Source organism: Phascolarctos cinereus, unplaced genomic scaffold, assembly GCF_003287225.1.
Source record: "Phascolarctos cinereus isolate Bilbo 61053 unplaced genomic scaffold, phaCin_HiC Scaffold_9;HRSCAF=440, whole genome shotgun sequence".
In the NCBI taxonomy this organism is placed as follows: domain Eukaryota; kingdom Metazoa; phylum Chordata; class Mammalia; order Diprotodontia; family Phascolarctidae; genus Phascolarctos; species Phascolarctos cinereus.
In genome coordinates, this window is record NW_027556402.1 from 231,070,902 (window position 1) to 231,088,231 (window position 17,330).

Sequence of the window (17,330 nt, forward strand, 5' to 3'; positions counted from 1 at the left end):
AGTGTCCACTGGCGCAGGCAGTTTCTGGACAACTTCTTGTTGTAGTGATCTACTGTGGTTAAACTTAGCGGTTATAATTGTCGGAGTCAATGTCATTACTTTTGTCCAGTTCCCTTTTTGGGGAATCAATTGCTTGTTTAAATAGGTCAGTTTACAAATGGTCTAAGAACTACATGTGTTTCTGAGTTCCCTTTACCCCTTTTTCAACTCCTCCATTACCATCAGTGAAGAATTGATGACCAGCATGTGAAGCTTTTTGCCATTTGCTTTAACTTATTGTGACACCATTTGGCATCGTGCAAAGAAAACTGATTTTGGAGCAATCAATCAACAAATATTACTAACCACCATATGAGTATCAGTCACTTTGCTAGGCATTGGGAAATAAAGGGAAGAAAAAACAATTACTTCCCCTCCTTGTACTCTTATCAGGGGAAACAAGAAATCAAAGGACCTGGGTTTGGATTCAAGCTTTGCTATCTGTATGACTTTTAGGCAAATCATTTAACTTCTCTAAGCCTCAGTTTCCTCATCTGTAAAATGATGTGGTTGGACTAGGTGACCTTTAAAGTCCCTTCCAATCCTAGATTGATGATCCTATAACTAAATTATCTTTGAGAACCCTCTATCCAGGGGTGTGATAGAATCAGCTCAAAATAGCTCATAAGAGTCAATGTAAATTTCCAGTGTGAGCATTTATCACTCCCCCCAAATCAGCAAAAGCTCCTAATCAGGGCTTGATTTATTGTCTGCTTGATTGTTTAGACTTAAGAAAGTAATGGAGAAAATGTTAATACAGATTAAACTTTAAAGTGTTTCATGAATACATTTTTTGAGGGAAGATAGCCAATTGTTAATCATTTACCAATATGTCCTATCTCTAAAACCTACAAATTGAGTCATGGGAAGTATGTAAGCTAGTGAAAGCAGCTACTGAAGACATCAGCCATGAATTTGCTAGTAAGCCATAACTGCTGTTTTTGAAAGGAACTGCTAAGGCTACAGGAGGGACTCTGCCAAGCTGGGGGAGCTCGGAGTGGCCACTTACAGGATTCAAGAATTAGGAAGTAGAGGCTCTATTTCCTCGGTCAGACTTGGAACTGAACAGAGACTCTACTTTCCCTCTTTAGCTCCATCCCTTTCCTGAGCCAAGAGCTAGGACTGTTGACAAGCCCAGATGGTCCCGGCCCCTAGAAATCTTAACCCGGGGGAATGTTCTGCCCTCTCTTCCTATGCTATTGACCATACTGCATACTGATTTCCTTCAAGTTCCTCGTAGAGAGTTTAGACTTCCACAGGCTTTTACAGGACTATTTCTCATCTATAGTCCAGAGCTGGGAGACCACAATGATCTCTTGAGATTTCATGATGACAGGCTAATGTGCTACTTGTGTTCAGAGACAGTCATAGGATTCTAATTCATTTCAGTTCAGCCAATATTTATTGGGTGCCTAGTGCAGCCAGGGCACTGGACAAGGCACTGGGTTGGGGGGAGGGGAAGAGATGTCAAATTAAAATGAGACCCAGACCTTGCTCTCATGGAGGTTACAGACAAGTAGAGGAATGTGATTGCAATGCAGATGACTGTGTCATACAACATCACCTGATTAAGTTCATCAGGTGCTGTGCCAAACCAAAGGGTTCTGGGAGCTCCGAGAAAAGCCACCAATGAGAGCAGTGCATTTACCCAGGAAAGACTGGCCAAACCAGCATTCTGTCCTTTTACACTGGTTGGCTAGCCTCCATAGTGCTGTTTCCAGGGTAGCCAAAGGTTCCGTGATGCTTCATTTAGGATCTGGGCAGTGACCTGAAAAGAAGAGAAATTTTTCTTGCTTCAAATCCTTATTTCAAGCCCATATTCTAAGTTCCAGGCATTAGGATCATTGGAAATCTCATAAACTGGAATAGATTTCACTGGGGAGAGCAGTCCAACTCAGCAACCATTTATGAAGTACTTAACTTTTATTTCTGTCATACATGATTTGGGTATATTTTTATGCATACGTGTAGTTTCCCTCCGTGGAATTTGAGCCTCTTCAGGGCAGAAGATAATTAATTAAAAAAAATTTTTTTTTTTTGCTTTTTGGTGAAACCATCAGGGTTAAGTGACTTGCCCAGGGTCACACAACTAGGAAGTGTCAGGTGTCTGAGGCTGGATTTGAACTCAGGTCCTCCTGACTCCAAGGCTCTATCCACTGCACCGCCTAGTTGCCCCAATATTAATTTTTAACTATATACCTCTAGCCCCTGGAGCACAGTGCTTGACATTTGGTAGGTCCTTGTTAATTGGCTGATTGCAAGATACCCTGCTCTGCACCAAAGATATAGTGACAAAAACAAAACAGTGCCTGCCTTCAGGGAGCTTGCATTCTAAGGAAGGCATACAATTTGTACTCAGATGAGTAAATGCAAAGTGCGTACAAAGGGGGCTGCTAGGTGGCACAGTGGATGGAGTGCTGAGACTGGAGTCAAGAAGACCTGTGTGCAAATCTGTCTTCTCGCTGCTTGTCCTTTGTTTTCGAAGAGGACCAAGGACGTCAGGAAGGTGATGTCGTGACTTGCAAGTGAATTGGATTTAGTGAGGCAAGGATCTGCACAGTCACCAGCCTCACTTTCCCCTCCCAAGCCACCCGGGTCCAGTGGCAAGATATAGATCAGCAAGACTGAAGATGGCCCCAATGCGGTGGGAGACCTTGGCCTTTTTAAGCTAAGGTCTGACACTTACTAGCTGTGTGAGCCTGGGTGAGTCATTTTACTTCTGCCTCAGTTTTTGCATTTGTAAAATGGGGATAATAATGGCACCCACCTTCCAGTATTGCGGTGAGAATCACATGAAGTATTCTGTGCCAACCTTAAGGCCCTCTATAAATGCCAGCTAGCTATTATTAGTAAATGTCTTTTTAATTCATTGAATTGTGGCTGTGTTGGTTACAGCCTAAGGCAATGTCAGTCATAAAGAGGCAGAGCCAGGAGGAACCTTAGTGGTTTTTCTTAACTTCCTTTGATTGGAAAGGATGTAAATATTGATAGAATCAGAAGGCAGGGATTACATTTAATCCTTAAAATTAGCTTGATGGAAAAGACTGTTGCCAGTTTAATCTAAACTGTGATTTACTAGAAAGTCATGTCTGGATTGGACATACCAGTGTGCAAGGAAGAATAGCGGTTTTCTTAGAAAGCCAGTCCTCTTTGCTATTGGTAAATTGAGCACCCCCTGGAGATTGGCTCACAGCTGTCATATTCAGGAGAGATTGCTGATGCAATTAAACCTCATTCATTTCCTGCTAATGAACTGGGAGAATAGCCGGTCTAATGCCAAAAAGTCTGAATATGTTGAAAGAAATTCCCTTTTCCATATTAACGATAATGATGAACTAGGCTTTCATTTTTCATCCAAACTTCTCAGGACTACTGGGATGCAGAAAGCACCTTATGGTCTTCATCTCACAGGCAAAGAAATTGATTTGTCAAAAGGTCATGTGGCGATGATTTAAATTCTGTGATAGAAATGGAGCTAGCTTCTAATGATGCCCTCTCGATGAGGAGGTCCTGCTGGGCTTGCTTTAAAGAATAAATAATCTTCATTCCCGTTTAGGAATGTCCGTTGGGTTTGCACAGTGTTCTAAAGTCCATGAAATGGTTGGTCATTCTCCCAAGTAGGTTAAACAAACCCCCTGTAATCTTGTTTATACGATTAATTTGTTTAACACATTCTGTCCATAGGCAGTGCAGAGAAAGACCAGCCCAAGCTGAATGATCACAAATTCTAAATGAGGCAGAATTGATGAAGTTTTATTGTGCTTATTTGGCTTCCAGAACTAAAATTTTCCTCATTAAATGTTAGAATCTAGTAGGTGATTACATCCCTTAAAGGAGCTAGGGTCGATATCCCAATCTGACATTTAGTAGCTATAGACCACAGACAAATCACTTCATCTTTTCCACCCTTACTTTCTTCACCTACAAAATGGAAATAATAATAACTGAACTCTCTATATTACAGGGCTTTTGTAGGGCTCAAAGAGACAGTTTGTATACTCATTCCACAAGCATTTATTAAGCATTTACTATGTGTAACCCTGGGAAAGTCACTTAATACTTATTTGCCTCAACATTTTCATCTGTAAAATGGGGATAATAAGACCACTTACCTCCCAGTGTTGTTGTGAGGATCAAATGAGGTAATATTTGTAAAGGACTTAGCACAGTCCCTGGGACATAGTAAGCACTATATAAATGTTAACTATACTAATACTTATTATCAATAGGGATTGCACTAGCCACTGGAAATCCAAAGACAGAAACTGAAATGGAACCTGCCCTCAGGAAAATTATGTTCTAGTACAATGAGACAGAAAATGCTTTGCAGACCTGAAAACCCTATACAGAGTGTCCCACGAGTCTTAGTGCAGATTTAAGCTTTAATAGACTTTGGGGACAACCAGAATAAATGTCATTTGTTAAAAGGTACAGGGATATGACCTAGAACTATGATTTTCCTGGCATAAGGAACGCCCGTGTGAGGGAAAACCCTCCACCAGTGAAGTAACTTCTCACTAACTTATAGTTCTAATGCGTTGCCCAGAGTCATACAGTCCAAATGTGTCAGAGGCAGGATTTGAACCCAAGACCTCCTGGCTTCAAGGCTAGCTCTTTTTTTTAAGGCAATTGGGATTAAGTGACTTGCCCAGGGTCACACAGCTAGTAAGTGTCAAGTGGTTTGGTCTGAGGCCATATTTGAACTCAGGTCCTCCTGACTTAAGGGTCGGTGCTCTATATACTACACTACCTAGCTGCCCCAAGACTAACTCTTGATCCATTATATCAGAAGTGTCAGTCACATGGCCCACAGCACTCCCAAGTGAAGCCCGAGCTAGATTAAATTATAATTAGGAAATATTTAACACAATAAATAAAAATGTAATAGAGCATAGATAATGTTAATATATAGTTTTCCAAGTCAATATGAGGGCTGCAGGCATAATTATTATATCATTCTGTTCAGTGGCCCCCATTTCTTCATGACACCATACTGCCTTTTTCATGGGTGACTCCTATCCAAATCTCCTAAATTCACTGCAAGGGGTCAGGGTGGGACTCATCCATTGCTAGAGACCTTCCTCTCCTGGGAAACAAGTATTTGTCAAAGGAATGAGTGAGTTTTCCCTCTTGCTTCCTCTTAAAGGTTAATGTATACCAACACTTGTTGGGAAATATACACATCCGTTTGTATTTCTTCTCTACAGCCAGTTCAAGGCTTTGATTATGCTAAACAACATCTGGGCCAACAAGGAGCTGATGAAGAGGTCATCCCGTGACCCAGGAAACAGTGGTCCTGCCCCTTCCAGTCAGAGACGCCCCTGCCTCCCAAGAAAGAGAGATTGCCCAAGACGGAAGTACCATTAAAACAGCCCAGTCCACTGAAACGAGGAAGAGGTAGGCATGTAGGCAAACATATTATGGCAAGCAGGTCCCTGGAGTTCATTCTGAGGCTGTTGGTTTTTTTAATGGCACCTTGTGATTTCTTTGAATTCTTGAAAAATATCCTAGGTGAGATAGCTGGCTAGTCATCTCTACAAATAGATGCTTTGCAAAGTCCAGGCAGGGGGGATTATTATGCTCCTGTATGTATAGTATATATGTATGTATAGTATGAGGTAAGGAGAGAAGAAGCAAAGGGGAAAAACAACACTTACAGCAAAGATCGGGGAGAGCTTCACATAAAAGGTAGCAATCACACAGCATCTTAGAAGAAGTAAAGAATTGCGAAAGGCTGATGAGGATGAGGAGACGGCATATTTCCTCATTGTGATCTCAGGACCAATGCTTGCTATTTGATTGGCTAGTGGTGGAAAGTGATGGATAGACGTGGTGTGTTCCACTAGAAAAGCACTTTGTAAAGAGATTGCTATGGTCATTAACTTTAATTCAGCCCTTACCATTTAACGGCATGGGTGAGTTTCCTAGGGTGTTTAATTTATTCATAACCAAGGGGGTGAACTTGATTTCCACATGCTTAGTATGTCAGTAAGGGTAGGACGGGGATGGAGCTTGGTCCTGTGATTTCCAGGAAACTCCTAGTTGAGAAAACTCCAATGCTGCTCAGCACCTTCTTTTCATCATATAGTCTCAGAGAGTTACTCAGATCACTGGGGGGTTATGACCTACTTATGTAAAATCTTGCCTCCTCTCCCCCAAAAAACGGGTTTTCTGCTATCACATAGATGGGTTCCAAAATATCTCGGATTTTTTTTTACCTAAATGTTTCAATCAACAGTTCCCTCTAGACATAGTCTGTAACTAAACAAAGGATTAGTATAAAAATAGAGCTAGATTCTTTGGTGAAACTTGTTAGCTTACAACTTCCCTGGGCCATAGAATCAGCTAGGTGTTATAGTGGGTAAGATTTCTGTACTTGGAGACCTGAGTTCAAATCCAGCCTTAGACATTTACTAGTTGTTTGACCCTGGGTAAGACCCTTAACCTCTCCCAGCTTCAGTTTCCCTACCTGTAAAATGGGAAAAACAATACCCTCCTGCCTCATAGGATTGTTATGAGAAGCAAATGAGATAACATTTGTAAAATGCTTTGCAAATCTTAAGGTACTATATAAATGCTAGCTATTAATTCTAGAGACAATTATTTGGGGTTCTCTATAGCAATGCATATAAGAGTGCTTTGAAAAGCATCAACCACTTTACAAATGTCAGGCATATAGATACATATGTATACTTTTATATATATAATATATATATGCATATGCTTATGCATATACATACATATATACACATACATGCAAACATACATTTATATGTATATATAAAATATCAGTATGTAATATATCATTATATAATATAATATATAATACATTATATTATGTATAATATATAATATCAATTACATACTATATATATAACTATTATAACTATAGATAACTAAATTTGTATTTAAATATATATATTTTTATATATTTCTCTATATCTAAATATATCTAAAATTATCTTATTTGATTCTCATAACAGTCCTGAGGCAGGTGCTATTGTATATATTGTATATGTGTGTGTGTGTATGTGTGTGTACATACACACACACATGTAGGAGTGTGTATACACATACACACACATATATAGGAGTGTGTATACACATACACACACATATATAGGAGTATGTATACACACACACACACACACACATATATATAGGAGTGTGTATACACATACACACACACATATATAGGAGTATGTATACACATACACACACACACACATATATAGGAGTGTGTATACACATACACACACACACACACATATATATATAGGAGTGTGTATACACACACACACACACACATACACATATATACTTCTATACTTCCTTTCAGCTCTTGCTGGGCTAAAGTAAATAAGATCCCCTTTATGTCCCTGTAGTACTTAGAGCAGGTGAGGATGCTAATGAGAACGTGAGAATAATATTTCTCTCAGTGGTGATAATTGTGCTAGCATGGTACTCTACAGACAACATGTGATATCTTTGCTGAATGGGCAAAAGAATGATGTATCTATGTAAGTCCACATGTGAGGGAATCACTCTTCAGGGGTTATTTTATTAATGGTTTTAAGAACTGACATTTATTTCAAATTTGACAGTCACAACAGCCCTGGATGGTTGGCACTATGGGTATTATTATATCCATTGCAGTTGTTTCCTAATTGGTTCTTCTAATCTCTCCTCCCTTCAATCCATCCGTTATGCCCCACACAATTGTCAAACTGATATTCCCAAAACATAGGAGTAACCATGTCACCTCCCTCTCTCTCCACATAAAAATTCTCAGCAACTCCCTATTGCCTCTAGGATAAAATGCCAAATCCTCATCATAGACTTAAAATACCTTCTGCAATCTCCCTCCCTCCTCCCTCCCCAGTCTCCTTTTATAACCACCTTCCTTTATGCCATTTCCATCCCACATAAACTGGCCTGCTCACTGTTCCCTGACCATCCATCTGTTCCCATTGTGGGCCTTGGTGACACCATTCTCTTTAGAATTAGGACAATAAAGAGTAGAAAGCAGACAAGTTTTGTGTTACCTGGGCATCTCTGTCTCCCTGGCTCCAATCAAAGGAAAGACACTCTTTTTGTGTGGGTGGAATGAGGCTCGGCAGGCCAGCTTCTCCTCTTATTCTGCCTACTCCTGGGGAAAGCTGACCCAGGTGCCAAGTGACGGCTAACCTCAGAGAGAGCTCTGAGATGAAGATCTTCCCATGGAGTGATAGATCAGAGCTTAAGTCTGGTGCTAAAAAGAGAAGTAAACACAGGCTCATCGTGAGCCATGCTGGGTCAAGGAGGGGCCTCCTTTCTCAATACAGAAGAGCCCAAGTGAGTAAAGACAGGATGAAGGAAGATCTGGAAAGGTCACCCAGTCCTGTAGCTTCAAAGTATGTGATGGTAGATGAGCCAGCAAGAGCAGCATGGTACAGAGGTAACTCTTAGTGGAAGGGTGGAGAAGTCCCCTTTCCTTCTCTGGGCCTCTGTTTCTTTATCTCTAAAATGAAAGGGTTGGAATGAATCGTTAAGTCTCTTCCCAGATTCACTCTTAGTCAATCAATAAACATTTATTTGTTTGTTTTAAGACTGGGTCTGGGGGCAGCTAAGTGGTACATTGGATAGAGTACCAGCCCTGGATTCAGGAGGACCTGAGTTCAAATCCGGCCTCAGACACATAACACTTACTAGCTGTGTGACCCTGGGCAAGTCACTTAACACCATTGCCTAGCAAAACAAACAAACAACAAAAGGCTGGGTCTCCCTATCTCACCCAGGCTAGGACTGCAGGGACCATTGATCTCATTGCTGGTCAGCATGGGAGCTTTGACCTGCTCTGTCTCCAACCCGGGCCAGTTCCCCTCTCCTTAAATAGCCTGAATTCCCCCAGACTTAGTGTGGACACCTGCCTGGTGTAGCCCACTGCAGCTCAGAACTCCCAAGCTCACGCAATCCACCAGCTTTGGCCACCCCAGGAGCAGGAATTATAATCATGCACCACCATGCCCAGCTCAGCAAACATTTATTAAATGCTGGTGTCCTCATCTTTGAATTGAAGAGGTTGCATGGTTGGGTCAATTTACTCGTGTTCAGCTCTTCCATGACCCTGCAGACCATATTGTTCATGGGTTTCTCGGCAAAGATACTGGTAGTTTGCCATTTCCTTCTCTAATGGATTAAGGCAAACTGAGGTGTAAGTGACTTGCCCAGGGTCACACAGCTAATAAGATCTGAGGCTGGATTTGAACTCAGATCTCCCTGACTCCAGGCCCAGAGCTCTATCTACTGTGCTGCCTAGGTGACTAATAATAATCATTTATATAATGCTTTAAGGTTTACAGCATGCTCTATATATGTTATCTCATTGAATCTTTAATACAACTCTGGGGAGATAGATATTCCTATTTTACAGATGAGGAAGCTGAGACTGGGAGAGTTTAGGTGAATTGCCTAGGGTGACATCACATGCAGTTAGTGAGTTTCTGAGGCGGGATTCAAATCCTGATTTTCATGATTCAGGGTCTCACGCTCCATCCTCTATGGTTCCTTTCTGGCTTTCAGTCTGTGGTCCTGTGTTGATGTGGGGTGGGGGATGGTAGAGAAGCAAGCAGCACCCAAAAAAAGTCAGCATTTTTTTCCCCAACAAGAGGAATGAGGCATGGTAAGGAAGTGGCTGTGAATTGACTGGCCTTTGTGGTGGCTGGCAAAGCTGGGAGTTTGGAAAGGTGGCTTAGAATGAAGCGGGTCTTATTTACCGTTTCCATGGCCGCAGCAGGGTAATTAAAGAGAAATAGGACCCGCAGCTGAGTCCTCTGAACTCCCTTTCAGAGCTGAGTGCTTGCAAAACACTTGTCCCGGCTCTAGGGGTGTGTGTGTGTGTGTGTGTGTGTGTGTGTGTGTGTGTGTGTGTGTGTGTGTGTGTGTGTGTGTGTGCATGCATGCACTCAAGTGTTGTCTTGTGTGAGGTCAGAGTATAAGTGTGTGCCCCCCTGGCTGCTGGGGGGGGCTGAGCCTATAACCTTGGGATGGTTGGTTCCAGCAAAAACTTACCGCCTCCCTTGTTGCCATGGTTACCTCCAGCAGGTCGCCCAGTGAGAACGGCTCAGTCCTTAGCAGCGAATCAGGGAAGCCCAGTCCCAGGAGGCCCTCGCCCCAAAATGTGACGGCCACGGCCACAGCACAGCAGCAGAAAGTGACAAAAGAGGAAGGAAGGAAGAGAAACGGTGAGAAGAAGTGGGGCGCTGGGGGTGGGTGCCACCCCATCCGCTGCCATCCCCCCTCCCTGGAACAGACACACGAGCATCCCCACCACACCTGCCCTGCTCCGAGAGCTCCCAAAGCTCATTGAGGTTGCTCAGGGGTTTTTGCTATAGCCGCTCTATCAGGGAGGTGGGATTAGTATCATCATCTCTGTTTTACCCATGAGCAAATCAAGGTCTTGTGGCTAATGAGGGTCAGAAGGGGTCTCCAGGAGCTAGGATTCTTTCGGCTCGGGTACACATGAGTATTACAGACATAACTCCCCCCCCCATAAAGGCATCTAGACTCACACACATCCCTACCACAACTTCCAAATTATTCATAAATTGTTTTTATGTATGGTATGATGGACAGAGTACCAGACTTAGAGACATTAAGACCTGGGTTCAAATGCTGCTTCAGATACTTAGTGACCCTGGATAAGTCACATAAACTCCTTGGACCTCAATTTCCTCATCTGTGAAAATGAGGAGGTTGGACTACATGGCCTCTCAGGTCCCTTCCAGCTCTGGATCTATGATCCTGGGGTCCCATTTATATACATGGTATCTATTCCAATAGTATAGATGCCTCTGAAGGGTAGGGCCCTTTTCAATTTCATATCTGCATCCTCGCTGCCTGGCATGATGCCTGACACATAGTAGGTACTTAATAAATGTTGATTGATTGTTTCCCAAAGAGATGCATCCTCCCACTGGGGGGGGAGGTGCACCTCCTCACTAAATAGATATCTACTACTGCCACATGGAAGAAGGTTCATACACGTTACTCTTACATAGATATACACGCCAAGTACACGCCACTACCATACTGACATTTGCTGATATGGATACATGCGTTTTCACTGAACAGATATGAACCCCTACTACTCAGTCAGTCAGTCAGTTAACTATGTGCCAGGCATTATGCTAAGCACTATGGCTACAGAGAAAGGCAAAAACACAGTCCTCAGCTTCAAGAAGCTTAGATACTCATGGGGAAGAGGATACGACCCATAGAAAGGAGCCTGAGTAGGGAACAAGGTGGACAGATCTGGAGAATAAGAAACGCAGCTGACAGAGAAATAAGCCATGGCTGACCTGGGCACATCTTCAAATGGAGGTCCCTGTTAGGAAACCACTAATGGGAAGGGGGGATGGCCACAGGGATACAGGCAGCTCCAGAGTGAGAGAGTCACTGGGGCAGAGGCGGGAAAGTCTAGAGTCAGGAGAAATATGAGCCGTGGCTGGTCTAGGCACAAGCTACATGCACGTGCGCGTGCACACACACACACACACACACACACACACACGCACACACGAATATGGTACAGAAGCATCAGTGCAATCCAATCAATAAACAAGGATTTTTGTAGTGTTAAACTAAGGGGTGGGGAGGGGAAGAAAGGCAGAAACACAAAAACAGTCCCTGCCTTCAGGGAGCTTAAACTCCAGCAGGGGAAATAGCATGTCTATCATGCAATATATATACAGAGTATATGGAAAGTAAGCTTAGAGGAAAAGGTGCTAGCCTCTGAGGGTGGGGTGGGAAAGGTCTCCTGCATCCAGCTGAATCCTGAAGGAAGGAATCCAAGAGGCAGAGGTGGGGAGGCAGGTGCGTCCCAGGTGAGGGAGACGGCCAGGATAAAGGCACAGGAGACAAAGTAACCTCTGTCAATGATAAGTTGGTCAGTATAGCAGAGTCACGGTGTGTGAAGAGAGTGATATAGGAGAACTTGCAAGGTTGGAAGGTGCCAGTTGTAAAGAGCTTTAAATGCCAGACAGAGGAGTTCATGTATCGGGAGCCACTCTGGGGCAGTGAGGTGGCACCAGGCCTGGAGTCTGGAAGATCTGAGTTCAAATCTAGCCTCAGATACTTCCTAGCTGTGTGACCCTGAGTAAGTCACATAACCCTGTTTGCCTCAGTTTCCTCATCTGCAAAATGAGCTGGAGAAGGAAATGACAAATCTCTCCATTATCTTTGCCAAGAAAACCCCAAATAAGGTCATGGAGAGGGACACGACTGAACAACAACAGAAACTGGTGAGCAGGGGAGGTGCCATTGTGCTGTTTCAGAAAATCACCTTGGCGACTGTGCAGTGGATGGCTTGGAGTGGGGAGAAGGACCAGCTGGGAGGCTTCATAGGCTCCGCCACCCCATGGCTATGAGACACCATCGCTCGCAGCGGCTTCCTTTTCCACTGTCCATTTCTCACTGTGTGACCCACTATCCTGAGCCTGACTCCTTCCCACAGCCCTCTTCTCCCATCTCAGTATCTCCCTCTGCTTCTCTGCTCTTATCCAGAGGAGATCTGAAACATCCTAGATGCAGAGAATGGATGTTTGCTCATGGATGTCTCCATCGTAGAATTCTGATCCTCGGCTCATGCGAGGGTTAGCGGCTGCCTATGTTGCCTCGCTGGCAAAACCTCATCTCTTATGGCATTTAAGGTCTTTCACAGTCTGGCTCCAACAGGTCTTTTCACATGATTCACTCACCGTTATGCATTTTACGATTCAGCTAAACCCAGCTCACTTCTTGTCCTCACACATGGAAATATCACAGAATTGCAGAATTTGAGAGCTGGAAGGGCCTCCGGCGCCATCTGGTTCTGTCCATGTGCGAAAGGAATTTCCGTGATGTCCCCTGGGGCATAATGGAGCAAGCATAATCCCTCCATGATGTATTCTTCAGACATTAAACATAGCTGTCAGCTACCCCTGAGCCTACCCGATTCCATCAACCGGTTCTCACATGTCATGAACCCAAGGCTCTCCACCATCCTGGTCATCCTCCACCAGTTTATCAACGTTCCCAAAACATGGTGTCCAAAACTGAACAAGGACTCTGGATGCCTGGCAAGGGCAGAGTACAGTGCATTTCTCACCTCCCTCCTCCTGGAAGCTATACCTCTCTTAATGCAGCCCAAGATCACATCAGCTTTTTGGCTGCCACATCATACTGCTTGCAGTCCACTGAAACCCCAGATCTTTTCCAGAACAACTTATGTCTTTCCATACCTCCCATATATCATACTTGTGGGGCTGATTTTTTGTGCCCAGGTCTAAGTCTTTACATTTATCCTATTGAGTTTCATCTTTTAGATTCTACCCAATCCTCTAGCCTGTTGACATCCTTTTGGATAATAACTCCATCATCCAGAGTGTTAACTCTTCCTCCAAGCATTATATCATGTGAAAATTTGGCAAGCATTCTATCTATGCCTTCAGCTGAGTCACTTGAGAAGCAGATTGAATGATACAGCCCAAAGGTGGAGCCTTGAGGCACCCCACCAGAGCCTCCTTCCAAGTTGACACCTACTTGTGACTTCTCTGTGTCCAGTTATTCAACCAGGTCCAAAATCCACCTAATATTAATAGTGTGTCACTCATATTTCTCTCTTTTCTTTTTTTTTTGTTTTAGGCAGTTGGGGTTAAGTGACTTGCCCAGGGTCACACAGCTAGTAAGTGTCAAGTGTTTGGTCCGAGGCCAGATTTGAACTCAGGTCCTCCTGACTTCAGGGCCAGTGCTCTATCCACTGTGCCACCTAGCTGCCCCATATTTCTCTCTTTTCAATAAGTATCACCTGAAAACTGTGGAGGTATCATGGTATAATGGAAAGAACCCTGGCCCTAGAGTCAGAGGATCTGGGTTCAAACCCCACTTCCGCGAGTCATTGAAATTTCCTCAACCAACGAGTCCTTCTTTATAAAATGATAGAGTTGGATTAGATGACCTTCCTGCTCAAAATCTACAATCTCTTTGCTATGTTGAAATCTAAACACTATGTAGTAATTCTATGCACTGTATCCCTCTGGTTTACCCACTGACTTACTGGTTTTCAGAAAGGATCCTAATAAAATTTGTGGACTTGTAAATCCTCCCCAAACCTGATCTTGCACTCCCCAAAATATGCCAAATATATAATTTTGTCTTGGGATACTAGCTCACATTTCTATAACCCTTTAAGACTTGTAAAATGCTTTAGTCAGTCAATAAACTCATTGAGTTTATTAAGTTTATTTTTAAACTCATTAAGAGTCCATCAACAAATTCATTAAGAGCCTACTACGTGCCAGAAAGTGTACTAAGCTCTGGGAATCCAAAGAATGGCAAAAACCAGCCCTGTCCCTAAAAGCTCCACATCTACTGATCTTAACAGCAATCCTGTGAAGTGGGTGATATTATTATCTCCATTTTATAGTGCAGGAACCAGAGGCTCAGTTGAGTACAGTGACTTGCCCAGGGTGACATAGCCAGGAAGTATCTGAAGTGACATTTGAACCCAAGTCTTCCTGTCTCTGTCTGCCATGCACACTGCCTTTTTTAAATCAGCAAAAGGTGCCGTGACCTTTGCTGGCTTGGTAGACTTTGTTTCCTCAAGAAAAAGATATGAACTAGGGGCAGCTAGGTGGCACAGTGGATAAGGCTCTGGCCTTGGAGTCAGGAGGACCTGAGTTCAAATCCGACCTCAGACATTTAGCACTTATTAGCTGTGTGACCCTGGACAAGTCACTTAATCCTGATTGCCTCTCCAAAAAGAAAAAGAAAAAGATATGAGCTGTATGTCAGTTTGGAGTTGTCAAGGTCAAGTTGCTGATCTACATGAATGGGTGGAGTTTCTGCCTGGGATGAAGTTATAGGTCTGGTCCCCAAAAGTACCTCTGCTCTACTGATGTGATAGGTAACTGCTCAGATATAATATCACGCAAGTGCATGGGCTTAGGGTGAGTGATGGGCCAGGTTTTTTGTTTGTTTGTTTTTGGATCTAATTAGAATCCATAATTCTAGCTAAGAATGTCTGAATGTTGTGGTCTTTCTGAAGATGAAATACCATGCTTTTTCAGGACAGGTGATTTCTGGAGAAGAAAGGAAGAATGGAGGAAGGAAAAAAGGAAGAGCATTATGAAGGCTTTGCTTAAGCTCTGGGAATACCAATACAAAAGCAAAGACAGTCATTCCCCTCAAAAAACACCCTACATTGTAACAGGGAAAATAACATATATAGAGGAATCATGGCCAGGGAAGAGCACTTTAATCCAGAAACTTAATAGGATGGTGAGTGGTGCTAAAGGGAAGCAGATTGACACACCCTATCCAGAACAATGGCAGAGTTTAAGTGATCGTAGTTCATGGTTCCAGAACTGGAAAGAGGTGAAGCAGTCTTAGGGAGGCTAGGAAGGAAGTGTCCACATAGTGAAATAAAGCATGGTTGGGGAGATGATTTAGTTAAGATTTAATATTTAAGGAGTAGCTAGGTGGCGCAGTGGATAGAGCACCGGCCCTGAAGTCCGGAGGACATGAGTTCAAATCCGGCCTCACACCAAACACTTGACACCTACTAGCTGTGTGACCCTGGGCAAGTCACTTAACTCCAATTGCCTTAAAAAAAAAAGAAAAAGATTTAATATTTAGATTTCAAATTTCGAGAGAAAAATGGTCAGGCCACCTCATTAAATACAAAATTCAGTAGATACTGGACCTAATCAGAACTCCACATTTAACTCCAGAGAGACTTGGGCTTGAGTCCTAAGTATTAAAGAGACTTCTTTTTGATAAAAAGTTTGTTTTTGATAAGAACAATTGAATCTCATGCTTAGTACAGAGCTTTCCCCTCAGGAACCCTGGGGTACAGGTATTTCAGATATATTATCTGTACTTCACAAGTGAAGTATTGGAAGCCCAAAGATCTGAAGAGCCACCTACAGTCATAGGCTCATGGATTTAGAGCAGGAGATCATCAAGTCCAACCCCGTCATTTTACAGATTAGTAAACTGGGGGATCAGTGAGATTAAGTGACTTGCCCAACGGAGGCCCCCCGGTAGTGAGTATTGAGCTGGGCTTCCAACCCAGGATCCCTGACTCCAAATCCAGACTGCTTTTCACAGAGCCACACTTCGTCACGGACTCACAGATTCTAAAAAGGACAGTAGGGGTTTGAACGGGATTCTTTTCACTCCAGGTTCAGCATGTCACCTGAGAAGCTACCAAATGCCTGAGCTCATGCGTACAGTATGGATGTCTGAGGGAGGACTCGAACCCAGACATCTGGCTCCAAGACTGACTCTCTGTTTACTAAACCATGATGCCTCTCATTGATTTGGAAGACAAAGACAAGAGGCAGTGAGGAGAGCACAGAACTTGGAGTCATTAGCGTGTTGGTTTTAAATCCTACTGCCTATGCAACTGGCAGAAGGGAAGGAGAAAGAAACAAGCATTTATTAAGCACCTGCTAGATGCCAGGCACCATGCAAAGCGCTTTACACATGTTATCTCACTTGATCCTTACAACAACCCTGGGGGATAAGTACTATTACCATTATCCCCATTTTACAGTTGGGGAAACTGAGGCAAACGGAGGTTAAGTGACTTACCCAGAGTCACACAGCTAGCAAGTATCTGAGGCTGGATTTGAACTCACATCTTCCTGGCTCCATGCATGGAGATTTGTGCACTATGGTGCCTCCCTGTGGCCTTGATATAATACAAACTATGTGCCAACTTCGATAATTTCAAGAGGAAGAGAATACCTATAACTGGAGGGATCAGGACTTTACCCCCCTAAACCTCAGTTTCCCTAAAATGAATGGGTTGGACTAGGTGTCCTTAGAGGCCACTGAGGGCAGCTATGATGCTTTTCTTCAGTGTGAGCTCACATTGTTTTCACCATCATCACCATTTTGGGGAAGCCAAGATGCCCGTTTTTATATATTGTCAAGTTACAGAAAGTGTAGATCATCAGCTGTTGAGGGGGTCTCCAGAATATTCTTTTCTTGTAATAACAACATCAACTCTTAGTGACTGGTATTTATTGTAGGGAGAGGATTACTAAGAATAATTAGTGTATGATAACATACTTTAAGTTAAGAAAAGGAATGTGTTTCTCATCAGTTTCTGGTCTAATTTTCTGGCGTGATCTCAGTTTCCAGCTTAATTTTCTAGTGTGATCTTGGGCCAGTGGTTTGCTTATGTTCTAACCTCAGATTTCCTTCTCTGCAAAATCCACTTGTTTGGGTGGGGGGAGACAATCAGGGTTAAGTGACTTGTCCAG

At 43.2% G+C, this 17,330-nt stretch overlaps 1 protein-coding gene across 1 annotated transcript in view; it reads left to right on the forward strand.

The window, feature by feature from the left end:
- Positions 1-17,330, forward strand: part of KIAA1549L (KIAA1549 like) — a 310,713-nt gene that overhangs the window by 211,136 nt on the left and 82,247 nt on the right. The window contains 3 exon segments of the mRNA XM_078148701.1: positions 5,247-5,307; positions 5,310-5,436; positions 10,120-10,262. Of these exon segments, the coding sequence (XP_078004827.1) occupies positions 5,247-5,307; positions 5,310-5,436; positions 10,120-10,262 (331 nt within the window).